Source organism: Lygodium microphyllum, chromosome 12 (genome assembly GCF_053477565.2).
Source record: "Lygodium microphyllum isolate KBCC chromosome 12, Lygodium_microphyllum_v1.1.10, whole genome shotgun sequence".
NCBI lineage: Eukaryota > Viridiplantae > Streptophyta > Polypodiopsida > Schizaeales > Lygodiaceae > Lygodium > Lygodium microphyllum.
Window position 1 is genome coordinate 104508744 of NC_141146.1, and position 15704 is coordinate 104524447.

A 15704-nucleotide genomic window follows, 5' to 3' on the forward strand; every position below is an offset into this window, starting at 1 on the left:
CACCATGTTTAACTTCCTCCCATAAGCTGACTCGCTCTAATGACCTCAGCAGTTGGGTTTATCTAACTCATGGAAATTTCAGGAGCGCATTCTCTACTGTTCTTTTCATAATGATGACTAGCAATCTCCCCTCAACATTTTTGCCAGTATCATGGAGTTTCAACGTCATCACTCACCTTACATGCTCCAAGAGATGCACATTCCACAAAATTGTTAAGAAAGATGCTCAGCAGTTGATCCATACAGCTACTAAACAGAAATCATGTATTAATCATCTGTTAGGTATGTACTTGCCTCCAAGACAAAACCGTCATCAAGTCAAGACAAGCCAGACAAAATTTAATGCCGCATAGGCATCCAAGTCCAGCCTGCCATAATTTCCTACATTTGTAAGTAATAACTTCTAGACATCAGTTTGAATACTCACATTATATAAGTTGCACCTGTACAGCAATAAGGGAAGGTAAAGTAAGGCTAAGGCACCCCTCCTTTGCCATGAATCCAACTGGCATGCAATGTCTAACAATGACCACAACCAGCCCAGTTTTTGTAAAGCTGATAAGAAAATCCAATGTCTGCTCTACCACCCTGAACTTCCTTCATCATATTTGCAAAACTGGAACTTGGATCACCATCAGTTGATGCTCCAAAAGAGTTTTGAGACATTATCCTCAAGGTATGCTGCTGAAAGACCCTATTGTTTGTTGTAGTCCTGCAAAGTAAGCAGTTATCTTCAAGATAGGGGTAAATCTTAATGCCCTACACATAATTACATGCACAGAATTGGGGGTTCTTACATATATATACGAGAGAGAGAAACACGGAGAGAGAGAGAGAGAGAGAAAGAGTGTGTGTGTGTGTGTGTCTGTGAGGCAAATCCTTACGATGTGTACCTCAACGGCTTGCTGCAGATGCCAAAAGTAGTCTCCATGCTGTGTTGCCGATGGAGGTAAAAGATCAAATACATAGGTCACAGGTTTGGCTTCACCAACTTGCAGCTCACTATTTCTAATGTGTTTATACAAACCAAAGGTTGTCATATCAAATGGCACAGATTGTGTTAAAAAGAAAAAACAGTCCCGTGCAATGCGCTCCACCTACAAAAGCAACATTCCAGAGGCAGATAAACTGATTGCAGTTATGATTGGAAGAAGTCTTTGGTATGATATCATTATTTAGTAAATGGAACTGTCTTAATGTGTGCATCAGTAGAACATACAAAGTGCAAACATGCTACAGAATATATCAACACACCTGATACTTCGCATAATGATCACTGCACATAGTCACCAAGATGCTTATTTCTGCAACGTTCCTGGTAAGTAAAGAAAGAGACAAGGAAAGAAAGAAATGTAGCATACACTTTCCAGCAGCAAATTCTTCAATGTCCTCTCTTCTTATAGTCCAGAGAATACATGCTATCTCAGTCCAAGGAATAACTGATGAATTTTGCTGAAACAGGGAGCCTAATGTAATATCCCACACAATCTCCACACCCATTGATGACAGTTGTTCCAATCGTCCTTTCAGGTGAGGTTGCCCATTCAACAGTACTCTTTCTGTTGAGCTGATGGTAACAATGATTTTGTCAGGTTTGTAATGCATGCTTAGTTTTTCTGTGAAAGAAAAGTCACTTTCCTCACAAACAAGAATATAATCATGGTCAGAGCATGGTAAAAGTGTGAGGAAATCATCAGCTGAAGGAAAATGTTCTTCAAACTCAATGGGAACATCTTGTGTCGGAGCACAGTTATTAGTTCCCGCATGTCGGAATTCACATAACTCTCCATATCGGCAACCCTGCCAAGACAACATTTAGAGATTCAATAAATTCCATGAACTCGGTGCACGTATAGCCTGCCAAGCACACCAAGCAAATATTTGATTCCAAATGCACAGGAACCAGTGAATGAACATGCTCATACAAGCAGCAGCAGAGAATAGAACAATGAGTCAAAGACACTTGAAAATCAGTACATCAACTGGGACTATCATGCCACAGAAACAACATGGTCCAGAAAAGAAGAGAGGATAGGGCATTTACAGCAGGTGTCATAAAGTATTTGCAGAGAGAGCGCCTTGCCGTGAGATCATGAGCATACTCGCATTCTGACCCCTTTGTGCACACTCCTCTCTGAAAATATCTACAAAGTGTAGGAGCTTCTGAGTAGCAATCATCTTCCTCCTCTTCATCCTCATCATCCCAACTTTTTCCTTGCAGTAGATCGTTTTGGGCCTGAAGAATATAGCTATAAACAGCAACCCAAAATTTTCAAGTGGCACAGGATGCAACATTGGCAGATGCCTACCTGTCCAATCAGCCTTCGGAGATTAGATATATCATTTTGTGGGTGGAATACTTCGCATGCAACATACTCATCTCTCACACAAACCCCCCCATTGCTCTTAAGTTCATCCTCTTGCAAGATGACATTTCCCATGATATTGTCTTCATCCAGGCGAATATCACACGTATGTTCAAACTCATATGCACTGTAATATGATGGAGGACCTTGTAGATGCCCAAGGAAAACTGGCCTAAGAACGTGGAGTCTCTCCACTATTGTGGCACCTGTGGTCATGCAGAGAAAGAAAGTGCATACTCAAAATGTTGTGAATTATCAAAGAGCATACACATAAAGTGTGCAAGCCCCCAGACTTACTTATTTCTGCAGTAGCGTGCAATGCAGATGGAGACAGGAAATGTTGTGCACACCAGATTTCTTCTCCTTCTGTCCATGATTCATCAAAGTTGGGACTGATGGAGTGAGCAGCATACTTCAGCAATCTTTCCAAACGCTGTTTGTCCTGCAAAATCATGTAACCTTAGGGCAATCACACAAGACTGTCAGAATAGTGAATGGCAAAAAGAAAACTTTTTACCTTGAAGGTGCACTGCCAAAACTCAAATGCATACAAATTAGCCAGTAACACAGATACACGAGAGAAATTACTAGCTTCAGCGTGCCGAAATCCCTGCCTCTGATAGTACCTCTCCAACTGCATCTGAAACTGCACAATTCATATCACAGAGAAAATTGAGGTCAGGCATCTCTCTATGTGAAAGGGTTCACAACAATGACATAAAAATTGAAATAATGACCTGCGTTTCATGACCAAAAGGTTGCACAATAGGGAAAGGATTTGAATCCAACAAAGCAGCCAATACTGCAGTTTCTCTGAGCAGTCCTAGTTGACCACCCTTCACAACCAAGATTGCAGATGCCAGAGACAAAGGCAGGCTTGCAAGGAGCTTCCCATAAGAAGAGGGTGAAAATTTTCCTCTCTGAGATGATGGAATCACTGCTTCAATGCCTCTCAAAGTATTCAAAGCATTTTGCACTGTAAGCGGGTTTGGTGGATCCATTGCTTTGGAGAACAAGACTGTGTGATGCAAGCAAGACAGATCTTAGATGGCAGTGTTGGGAAAAGAGCAAACCTTGAGCCATTATAAGCTGTGCCAACCAATTATATTTCTTGAAGCACCACAGTGGCCATGCCTATGGCAGCTTGCCTCAGGTAGATGGAAGGACAGGCATAAATGTCATTGTGCCAAATCGTACACAGAGAATGAAGAAAGTATTACATGTAAGCTTTGCAACCAATATAAAACTGTATATTGCAAGACAGCCTGAGCAGTCCTAAAAATAAGAAAAATTTTACAACCTATACAAGAAAATTTCTTGCTTCTCCAACTAATGCTGGGCTTTGCTAAGGCCTTTGCTCAATGCAAAGCAATTACATAGAATGGTCATAGAGTTTACTTCTGGGCCTGCTGCCACTGCCACCTTCATAATGTCTCCCACATCCCTGCCTCCTGCTCGTCGCTTCCTGCACATCTGGCATCACCTTCTTCTTGGCTATTGCCTGCCTCCTGCCACTGCCACCCATGTGTCTGGTGGCTCCACATGCTCACTGCCTGCACCACTGGGCACAGCTCTGTGATTCGGTTCACTCTACCCTTCACATCAGCACGTCACACATAGCTAAGGCCATGCTGATGAGGCAGGGTATCTTCACAGTTTGTCTTACCTCCACAGATGCAGCGCAAGAGCTACTTGATAGCTCATCCGTGGTACCACAAATTTAGATGGTTCCTTGGTATAGTGGCTCCAGTCTCCAGCTTTGGTTTGTATCACAGGTACCCTCGTACCCGGTTACTCCCCTCTTCCCAAGCCTTGCAGTGGAGTATCACCACCCACTGGAGAATTTCAAGAGCCTTTTTCAGCACTGTGTTCCCTGCATCTTTTGCAAACGCGAAGATAGGGGCAAGCATACTGAAAGTACGTGCTGCAGTTGCCGATTTAAAGAAAATACACAGAGTTGGAGATTGTGGCTAGTTAACTCGTCAATTAGTTGAAAAATCATCATCACAAGAGAGCCATGAGTCTAGCCGCTGTCTTAGATGCCATGCTTTTGGACATCAAGCCACAGAGTGCACCTGATTTGAGAAGAACCCCACTCAGCAAGATACCACCTGCTAAATGGAGGCCCAGCCTACTGTGGATGACAGACAGATTCACTAGAGTCCAGCATCATTGCCATAAGGGCTATGGCAGCCCCTTAATAGCCCTAGCCAGGATTGGGATCTTTTGGACAGGCAACATCTCACTGGTGCAGTCCCCCTGCAACAACAGCGGGCCCCCCACATCAGGAGCATCACTATCCTCCCCTTCCCCTCAGCACTTGGTTAGCTCCCTCTTCCCAGGTCTTGAGATGGAGTATCACCAGCTAGTGGAGGATTTCAAGAGCCTTCTTTGGCACCATGCTTCTTGCATCTTCTGCAAATGCAAACATAGGGGCAGGGGTACTGAAGGTACATACTGCAGTTGCCAATGTAAAGAAAAAACCCAAAGAATTGGATATTGTGGCTGGTTTCCTCCTGTAGCCGACAAATAATTGCAGGTCTAAGCTTGGCCAATGTCTTAGATGCCATGCTTTCAGACATTGATCACGAAGTGCACTTGATTTGAGAGGCTGCTCAACAAGAGACCACCCACCAATACCCACCCTACTGTGGATGATGACGGATTCGCTAGAGTCCAATGTCATTGCCATAAGGGCCAAATAGCCCCTTAATAGCTCCAGCCAAGAGTGGAACCAGTATGCCCCCCTCATCAATAGCATCACCATCCTCTGCTTCCCCTTGGTACCCAGTTACTCCCTGCTTCTCAGGCCTTGTAACTTAGTATCGCCAGCTAGTGGAAAATTCACAAGTCTTTTTTGGCACCATGCTCCTTGCAACTTCCACAAATGCAACGATAGGACCAGTGGTACAAAAGCTACATGCCGCAGTTGCCAATGTAAAGGAAATACCTAAAGGGTTGTAGATTCTGGTTACTAACTCCTTGATTAGTCAACAAATCATTGATGGGACAGCCATGAGCCTAGCCAGCATTGCTGGCCCCAGAGGCTGCATTTATTGCTGTAGAGAACTGGCAGATTGCTGATGTCATCAGCTGTGCAATCGCAAAGCCCCATTGAGGTAGCAGGAGGCTGCATTTTGCTATTTCTGCAGCTGTCTGCATCATCTGCTTCATCTTCACCCTGGTGCCCTTAGTTTATGAGCTGCTACCATGGTGTTTTAGCTCCTATGCAGACTGCCCTGCTGCCATTGCCTCCCATCAGCCTGATCTAGACATCCAAATCTACGTTTGCAGCTGCTGATTGCTTCCAGAGGCTGCCTGCTGCCATTCGGGATCCATTCCAAGTACAAGACACTCATTAAATGATAGAACACAAGTTTAAAGTGGAAATAGTCATTTCATTACAAAATAAGATGAATACATGAGGGTGGCCCTCGCATGCGTTGTGCGCAACATGCGATACACCATACAACTAGAGTCTAAAGACTAGTACATACATGGATAATGGATCATAGTGGCATGTGGATACAATGACAATAGATACAAAAAAGAGAGAGACCTATGAATCTATAGACTATGATGAAGCATCACTATCATCATCATCATCATCAAAACGATTGTGCTCATCAAGAGTCTAAAGATGACTCATCGGCGTCAGATTATGAGACACTCTCATTTTTATCCTCACTGATGAGATTACCATCATCATCAAATGATGGCTCCCTAGGTGCCGGCTGTGTAGGCAAGTGGGGGATGCCATCATGAGACACGGAATGGGAGCTACTAGAGCCTCACCTTACATATGTTTGCAACCCACTCGAACCAACCCTCCTCGATGTCAGAGGGCGCCAAATGACCATGCCCCTGCTACCACCTATTCCAACTCCTCACCCACGAGGACGTTGACTACGAGTGTCACAAGTATCTGCTACTATAAGCTCTCTATAGAGCTCCGCAAAGATCGTCTCCTCCTTCTCATACATCTCCTGATGTACACTCGAAAGAGTGTCGCCCATTAACTTGAATGTATCAACATTTACCTACACAATGTACGTAAGATTGTAAATGCTAAAGTCTAATTGTAAAGTATAAACTTTAATGTTTAAAACAACAAATTTTAAATTTTATGCATAGTTGCACTCATATGTAGTACGAACTGGTTCGTACTATACGGTTCGTACCGTACCGTACGAATTCGTACAAAAAACAAGCAACTTCTTTTTTTTTTTTTGTGTGTGTGTGTGTGGGGGGGGGGGGGGGGGGCGTGGTGGTTGTTGGTGGTAGTTTGGGTTGTTGACTGTTGTTGTGGTGGTGGTGGTGGTGATTTTGTAGCCTTGATCGATCAACCAAGAAAGGGGGTGGAAGCTTGATTAGACTCCTCATACATGTTTTGTTATGATTTATCTTAGAGCCAAAGGCCATACATAAGGTATTCAAGCAGTTCCAAATGTTTCTAATTGATGTCCCGTCATTTTTCACAATATGTTAGTATCATCAATAAATAAATTCAGCACCATTTGAGAATCATCAAGTAGCTTAATCCTATTGATTTTACCTTTGCTCACAGCTCATTTTGCACCACCCAACCCACACGAATTAGTGAATGTACCATCGGTAGCTACTTTAGCCTTAGCAATGCCAAACAAAGCCATAACAAAATTCATAAATCTTTTACCAAAAACTTTGGTGGTTTGTTTGGTAACTGTTGGTCTCACAGGTCATTTTGGCCTCTTGTAGACATTAATAAAGCATCTCATATCATTTCATCTCTCTCTCTCTCTCTCTCTCTCTCTCTCTCTCAAGCATACATGCCTCTTATTTGTATGATCATTCATGTATGATGTATCCACTCCTATGTATGTACTTGTAAGTTGTAGCGTATGTTGCGCATGCAGCATATGCCATAGAGATTTTGGCGTGTTACCCTCAAGTATTCATCTTATATACTCCAATAGCATTGCTATTTAGACTTAAAACATCTGTTCTATCATCTATAGTTCAAGGTAATGAAGTTTTTTTTTTCGTACTAATATCGTACCGTACCTTATAAAATCTTAAGGTACCATTTAGTACCATATTTTATGGTACCGTACCGTACCGTACTTTTCGTACCTGACAACTATGATTTTATGGTTAAGTGTTTACTTGCTTTGGACTACCCATGCTCATCATAGCCCTTATCATGTGTAAATTAGTGCAGCAATAGACTAGCCACTCTAACTGTCATGTGCTAAGCTGATTGCGAATGTTCCTATGCATGAGAGAATAGGCACTCCAATTTCTCTCACATGCACCCAAAGAGCAATCCTCAGTAAGGACTCTCTTGGCTAAGGGCTACAAGGTGTCTTCAATGTGTACCCAAAATTTTGTCACCAAAATAGAGACTCCACAAGTGACTCTCTCCTCCGAAAAGTGGAAAAAGCAAAAGCCACATGCCCTCTCTAATCTGCATAGCATCCTAGCTCCTCCAACAATGCATTGTGGTCCTTCCCAAGGACCACATGAATCCAATAAGCAAGCTAGTTTGAATGTAGTTCTCTATCATCCATGACCACCGATGACTTGTAGGCCATTGATGTAGCAATGTAGCAAAACCATGGATGGGCTTATACATTCATACCCATCTCCTCTCTGCTATCTCTAAAACATGTGCACGCTATCTCTATAATCATCGTGCAACCACGTGCCTCCACCAATTCTACTCTAAAGAAGTAAACAAAAAGGCCCATGGTGGACCCCTTAAAAACACTCATATGTAACACCCTATAAAAAGGAGTCACGACAATGACAAGGGCACGAACTTTCTCCCAAAACTGCTCATTAAGGGGCAAGCACTACATGGCTTTGGTCTCCTCTATCTCATGCTCATCCCACTCATTCCATAGAGTAGATAACATTGTCAATGGACCATACCTCATAAAGACGCTCAAGCAACATGTAAGCAAACCGAGTCGAAGAACGCTTCTTCAATAAGAGTGTGCTATACTCACAATATATCGCAAGCCCCTTTATCTTTACCATGAAGAAGGTGACAACTGATATAGCTTTGTAGAACATCCTCTTCACCCACTTGAGCTTTCCAATGTCCTCCATAAGTAAGTCTGAACAATGACTTGCACATGGAGTCCATACAATCGTGGGAAACTTGGCCTCAAGCAAATGACCCATGCACCGACCATTCGATGCATTATTGATAACAACTTGTACCACATTCGAGGGGCCCACCTATAACCACAAATTACAAGTAACAATACTTGAAGATTAGAGAGAGAGAGAGAGCGAGAGAGAGAGAGAGAGTATATTAACGTCTCTAAAAGGCCAATGTGGCCTATGAGACCAAAGCAGTACATACAATGATGGTGTGTTTCTCATCTAGAACGAGAAAAAAGATGAAAAGATGAAAAGATGAAAAACATGCCTATAAGACTGAAAAGGAAATGAAATAGTGTCCCATAAAAGGGAAACATGTCAGTGATCTGAAAGTGAGAGTAGAGAAAGGAAAACTCTCCATCAATGATATGTCTGTTCTCTAGGGAGGTGTATCTCTGCATAGCTGAGGCGTCTTGGCATCTGTCTCCTGTGGCGCTCAATGATGGCTTTAATTTGTCTGTGGTGTGGATGTCTAGGCCTTCGTCCGGGTGGACGTGGGCGCCTAGACCGGCTAAGTGCCACTACTCTATCCAAAGGGACACCTACAGAAGATGAGGTCCAATGATGATGTACTCCTGTAGGCTGTGTGGCAGTAGTAGTGGTATTTGCCATACTCTGTCGTGTATCCATGAAAAAGTCAGTGACTGCTCCTGTCTATGTGAGCCGAGCTGTAGTGGTATCGAAAAAAAAACAGAGAGAGAGAGAGAGAGAGTTGAGTCTTTCAAGACTCGAGAGTGGAGAGATAGAGGTTTGGGGGGAAAAGAGAATCAAGATAGATATTAGAGAGAATAGCGAGATAGATAGTTATGCATAAATTATAATAAAAGAAAGTGAAACAAATTTAAAAGGCAATGTATACCTCAATGATAGCTTGCTGAATGTGGTGGTAGATGAATGCGCCCGTCATTTTCCTCCCCCTCTTGCCGATGCCTACGGCCCGCAAAAAGTACGTGCCAAGTGAACACGAGATAAGTATGTTGATCATACCTCATTTCTTACAATCGCTCCATCCCTCGATGAGAATGGAGCAACCATATTTTATCCATACAGCCCGAATAGGATCAAGAACTCTATCAATCCTCTTCTCTTCATCAATCTTTTTCATCCTCATGTCGTTATGTGTGACACTGGCCTATCCTTCACATATATCCACATTGGCAATGGCTTTTACCATCTACTTCCATTGCTCTTGCTTCAGGACATTGAATGCAAGACTGCATTCAATCACCATGCATGCAGTTTCAATGTTCGCAAGTCGTCGTTTTTCTTTAAGAAAGACAACCGATCCACGCACATCACCAGGAGAGCTTGAGAGAGACGAGATTATCTCTCCAGTGCCACATGAGCCTCCACTCTTTGTCTTTTGTTCGAGCCCAGATGCAGATGTGGAGTCCCCCACCGCCAATTGTCGGAGCTCGGATTTACCACTTTCTCCTCTTGTGGATCCCCCTCTCATCTTGGTGAGAATCTTATCCACGATGTTTTGAGAGATTCCCTTGCATGGAGCAACTTGCCCCTCCATCTTGGAAAGATGTTGGAGAAGCTAGGTTGCACTACTTGTATAGCGCTTCTTGCAATACTTGCACGTCCAATGGTGGGAGTTGGACTTCTTTGTGTCCCTCTCCACATGGATGGCGTGTAAATTGAAGGCCTCATGCTTCTCATGAGTCATGGTTCTGATGTCGAATGGAGAGGCCCAAGGGGGAGAGAGAGAGAGAGAGAGAGAGAGAGAGAGAGAGAGAGAAGGGGAGAGTGAGATGCTTGAATCTTGACTCTTGAAAGTTGAAAGAGAGGGAGAGGGTTGGAGTAAAGTTAAAAGGGCAAGAGTGAGAGAGAGGGGATGGGAGAGGCTTGAGCCTTGTGCCTTGATAGGGTGTGAAAAAGAGGACAAAGTGAGAGACCAGAGCTTCACGAATTACAAATCAATTCAACATTCAAGAGAGGGAGATGAGAATGGTAAATACTTGCTGAATTGGTGTGGAAGTATGGAGGAGTAGAGCACCTTTTGTAGATGAGAGAAGGGTCAAATAGTCAAACAGGTCTGCCAACTGGATGGAATCCAAGGGGGGCTAGGGGAGGAGTGCATAGCTAGAAAAGGGGGTGGGTTGAAGTATCCAAGGCTTCCCACCCCCTAAAGTGTTACACAGGATGACATGGACCCATGACACGTTGACTTGCTAGTATCAACAATCCATGTAGGACTTAGGGATCCTTCCACTGAATTCCATCCTAAAGGGACCTAGAAAATCTAGAGGCAAGCAACTACTACATCATTTGTGTCTATCTTTATGACAAATTACATAGTGTGCTCTGAGCGAAACAATTCACAAGAGACTCTAAAGAATCCCCAGTGGTGATAGACCATGGAAAAGAAGCTTGAGACACAAAACCTTAACTTTAGTGGATCGTCAAGGCCACAAGGTCAATGGGATAAAGTGGACTTTTAGAACCAAATTGAAAGCTAGTGGAACCTCGAGCAAGTACACACACACACACATACGTACTCACAATGAACAAGTGAACAGCAGCAAGAGAGAGAGGAGTGTTGAGCGGTCACATCCACTATGTGAGAATGAATATGAAAGTACAATCCCTAAGATACTAAGTACCACATCCACTAACGAGTGTCTACACAAGGGAAAAATCTTCTCCAGCTAGAAGGTAAAAAATGTTCGTGGATAAGAGAGCGTTTACACCAGAACTTAGAAGGAACATGAGAAGTGTAACGAAACCCCCTAGAGTAAATGATATGAACATATACAAGGAATAGGCAGATTAATCCCCAAATGGTATAAAGCCAAGAGCCTTGCAAAAGGCTTCAAACTTCTCTGTACAGAGAGCTTTCGTAAACACATTTCCCAGGTTGTCATATGTAGAGACATAAACCAAGTTAATCTCCCCAGCATTGAGCCTTTCTCTGACATAATGATAATGCACCTCAATGTGCTTAGTACGAGCATAAAAAATTGGATTCCTCGCAACTATCATGGCACTTTGACTATTAGTATAGATAGGAGTGGGTGATTGCTTGCTATCCCACACTAAGAACGACCAAAGGCGCCTGAGCCATATTGCAGATGTTGCCCCGTATTCAACTTCACAACTAGATGTGGCCATTGTAGGCTGCTCCTTGCTCAGCCAAGAAATACATGAATCACCAAGCATGAAACAATTGCCACTACTGGACACCCTCCAATCAAAACAACTAGCCTAATCATTGTCTGTGAATGCACACAAGCAAAGACTAGCGCCTTTAGGATAAAAAAGGCCCAATGTCTGAGTGCCTTTAAGATAACGAAAGACACGTTTAGCTACTTGCCAATGTGTAGTACTAGGGTTATGCATAAAGCGAGCTCACCGAGAGACCCCAAACTGAATATCCGGCCATGTATTACACAAATACAATAAACAGCCAACAGCTTGCTGATAAAGAGAATTATCAAAAGGGTTTCCTACATCCTCAAGTGTAAACCTATGGTGTCTCTCAAAAGGAGTAGAGGTAGGCTTGTAGTCTTGCATTTGAAAATGCTCAAGAAGCTGCCCAATGTACTTAGACTGCTGCAAAATAATACCCCCCTCAACTACAGTAAACCATATGCCAAGATAGTAGTGCAAGTGGCCAAGACCTCTCCCATCAAAAGCATGCTGCAATTCAGCTTTTAAGGCTAAAATAAGTATCTCATAAGGTTCAGTCAAGAGCATGGCATCCAGTTAAATCCAACCATTCCTTCTTTCCCCCCATGGGTACAAATGCTTTAAGGAAAACACAATCTTTTTTATTTAAAAAGGAAAGAAAAAAAATCAAAAAAATTCATCACCTTTACAGATCCCTGTAGGCCATTGGGCAGCCAACAAGCACTCTTTCTCTGATGCTTTGGTCTTCCAAAGGTGACCCCTTGGGCTTCTAAGTTAAGATAACCATTGCCTCTATAGTTTCAGTAGGTTCTTGGGCAGTCAATGTGCAATTCTAGACGGATGCCCTGACTATTTTGCAGTAGAGCAACTTGGGGTATTGTGGGTTCAGCTATACTTTGCAATCCCTCCCAGCTTTCAGTTTTGGGTCTAAGAGGGATGTTATGCTAAAAAGGTGCATTATTAACTTAAAACCTTAATTAACTCTTTAAAACAATCCCAAAACACAAAATTACCAAACTTTACTAGAGATTACCAAAGTGCCTATATCCCATAAGCCAAACCCAAACTTTGGAGGATCCACATCTATAAATAGAAAGCTTCCTAGCCACTTCAGTCCATCCTTGTTTTCCAAATCCTACTACAACTGCCACCATTTCCCACTATTGTATACAACCCTCCTTGGTAGATACTTCAATTCATGGTGCAGCCAAGCCTCCATCACATCCGATGATCACTCAACTCAGCCTAAACTTTACTAGAGATTACCAAAGTGCCTATATCCCATAAGCCAAACCCAAACTTTGGAGGATCCACATCTATAAATAGAAAGCTTCCTAGTCACTACAGCTCATCCTTGTTTTCCAAATCCTACTACAACGGACACCATTTCCCACTATTGTATACAACCCTCCTTGGTAGATACTTCAATTCATGGTGCAGCCAGCCCTCCATCACATCCGGGTGATCACTCAACTCAGCCTAACTGCTGCATTTGCTGCAAGCGCCTTCTTTGCTGCCTGTCTATGCATCCAGCCTGCAATTGCCAGGCCCAAAGGCTGCATTTAATGCTACACAAACCTGGCAGATTTCTGACATCACTATTGTGCAGTCGTATCCCCCGGTTCATTCAGGCAGCAAGAGGCTGCATTTTGCTGATTCTACAGCCGCCTGCATCGTCTGCTTCATCTTCAGCCTGCTTTCCCCAGTATGATGTATCAGAGCTGCTGCCCTGGCATTTCTGCTCCCGCGCATGCAGCCCTGCTGCTTCTACCTCCAATCAGCCAAATCCAAACATTCAAATCTGTGTTTGCAGCTGCTGATTGCTTCCAGAGGCTGCCTGCTGCAATTCAAGATTCGTTCTAGTAGGACGCACTCCATAGCTCATCTCTACCTTGGTCCATTCTCAGACATGGGAGTTCGAGGTCTTGTATTCACTCTTGCATAGTATGTTTACTGAATTGAGCATCGATTCATTCTTCATTATCTCTGAGTTACATTTCTCATCTGAGTTGTATTGTTATCAGTGATCGCTTTTGTGTTTTGTCATACACTTGTGTTTATCTTTTTGAGCTCTGGTATTTTTTTTACACCCCCTCTTGTTCATTTTCGACCTTCCAAACAAGAATCTGTTCCCCAAACCTTTCCCTATGAGCATACATCTAGCAACTTGGAATGTGAATAGCCTTCACTTCAATGGAGAACAAGATCCCTAGTAGATGCAAATTTATCATACGAACAATCCCCAAATGAATTGTTTCATCACGTTACAATTTTCTAGAGCTTTGGTAGGACAATCCGCTCAAAGTTCCATCATTGTCTTTGCCACTTTCATCCTCTTCAATGCCTTCATCATCGCCATCGTTGTCATCCTCTTCTAGCCATCACCAGCCCTCAGCTTGTCACCATCACATGCACAGCTGTGTTGTGCTTTTTCCATGCCATCGTCTCCATTCAGTTGCTTTCGCCAGGCCATAATTGCTGCGTTTGCTTTTTCCAGCCCCCTGAGTGGTTTGTTTTGCTTCCAACCTTCGGTCTTGCTGCTGCCAAGCTACCAAACACACCTTGTTGCAGTCAGACAGGCTCCACACTATTGCATTTGGACTCAGCTTCCCTCTCCGCATCTGGAACTGCTGCAATTTGGGCCTCCTCCTGTCCTCCTAGCTGTCTGCCACCTTGTTGATATTATCCAGCATCGATGAGCTTTGGTAGTTTCCTGCATTCCGAGTCCTTTGCAAAGGACACCACTCTCTGACACACTCTCAGCCCACTCCCACAAGAGAATTTGAGAATTGCTGTTGGACAGACCTCCACTCCTTGAGCATCCACTCTATCTCACTTAGGGAAGTTAAATATGGAGTATAGTAATACGATAAGTGCTCCAATTTCTTGGAAAATCACAAGTCAAAATGAGAACTGATAAGGCGTTCCGAAACAGACAGCATTAAATAAGACATTGATTGACACAACAAGCTCATCCTTCTTTTAGTATGCAGTGACCAGAATCTCACCCACAGGTTCATTGATTGCTTTTGATTCTGCACAGATGAGCATCAGAACTTGTTCTCGCAAGGAAAGAAGCTGAATAGCAGGCTTTTCAAATTGTGCAAGCTCATGATACATGGCCCTTGAAACCATACGGAACACTTCTCCATCACAAGTTCGGCCCGTCCTCCCTTTCCGCTGGTCTGCCTGATGTATTAACTTTGTGAGTGAGCATAGTCTAAATCTGGAATTCAGTTAATTTTCTAGGATAAGTTTTTTCTTGTAAAAACATCAAAGGACGTGGCTCATCAATACCTGAGACTTTGAGACTGATACTAATCGTGGCACACACTTCTTTGTCTCATTGTCCCAAAAGATCTCCAACGAGCAGCAGGAATCAACAACGTATGAAATACCAGGTATTGTGACGGATGATTCTGCCACATTTGTGGCAAGTATCACCTGAAAAGGTCCAAGAGATGGACATTATTATCACACAAGCATTCCAAAAGATAATCAAAATAGAAACCTGCATGGATTGAACCAGATATACTTTAAAGTTGAACAGGTCCTTCCCAATTGGAATGGAGCCATGACAGACACCTCAGCCGAAAGAATGAATGCACTAAATATAGCAGCCAAAAACAGAAGTAGCCTAACAGGACTTCACAAAGCTCTGTACAGTCAATAAACAGACGGAATCACAGCTTATTGTGGATATTGTCGGTACTATTGCTTTCTTACCTTCCTGACTGAGAGTGATACCTCCATAGCTTGTATAGATACATTCATATCAATGCTGCTGTGCAAGACAAAAATCTTAATATCAAGCCCACTTGTCTTCAGCAAAGACCATTGATGCTCAAGCGCTTTATAAGTTGGTAGAAATACAAGCACATTCTTGCTCAGATCTGCCTCATTTTGATGGAGATAAATGATCAGATCTGCTATCAAACATTGGATTTCACTTTTCAAATCATTGGCCTTGTCAAGTCTTTCAGCATATCCCAAATCTGTTGGTGTTCTTCCAAGTAGCTTCAGAACCTGTGTCAAATTAAAAAAATGCTAGAA

The 15704-nt window shown here is 43.1% G+C and overlaps 1 protein-coding gene across 5 annotated transcripts in view; it reads right to left on the reverse strand.

Annotated features, from left to right (window-relative positions):
- Window positions 1-239: 239 nt before the first annotated feature.
- The window catches only part of LOC148028127 (zinc finger (CCCH type) helicase family protein), a 95543-nt gene continuing 80078 nt past the window's right edge, over window positions 240-15704 (reverse strand). For 2 of the 5 annotated variants that reach the window (XM_087689803.1, XM_087689805.1), the window contains 11 exons: window positions 15378-15698; window positions 14949-15095; window positions 14660-14840; window positions 3104-3384; window positions 2884-3012; window positions 2664-2808; window positions 2310-2572; window positions 2045-2236; window positions 1255-1800; window positions 894-1097; window positions 241-712 (listed from right to left, as the gene is read on the reverse strand). In XM_087689803.1, coding sequence (XP_087545929.1) covers window positions 695-712; window positions 894-1097; window positions 1255-1800; window positions 2045-2236; window positions 2310-2572; window positions 2664-2808; window positions 2884-3012; window positions 3104-3384; window positions 14660-14840; window positions 14949-15095; window positions 15378-15698 — 2427 coding nt within the window. In that variant the 3' untranslated portion in view covers window positions 241-694. Of the gene's footprint in view, window positions 713-893; window positions 1098-1254; window positions 1801-2044; window positions 2237-2309; window positions 2573-2663; window positions 2809-2883; window positions 3013-3103; window positions 3385-14659; window positions 14841-14948; window positions 15096-15377; window positions 15699-15704 lie in introns of those variants that run through there. The other 3 variants (XM_087689804.1, XM_087689807.1, XM_087689806.1) reach the window with 3 other exon arrangements.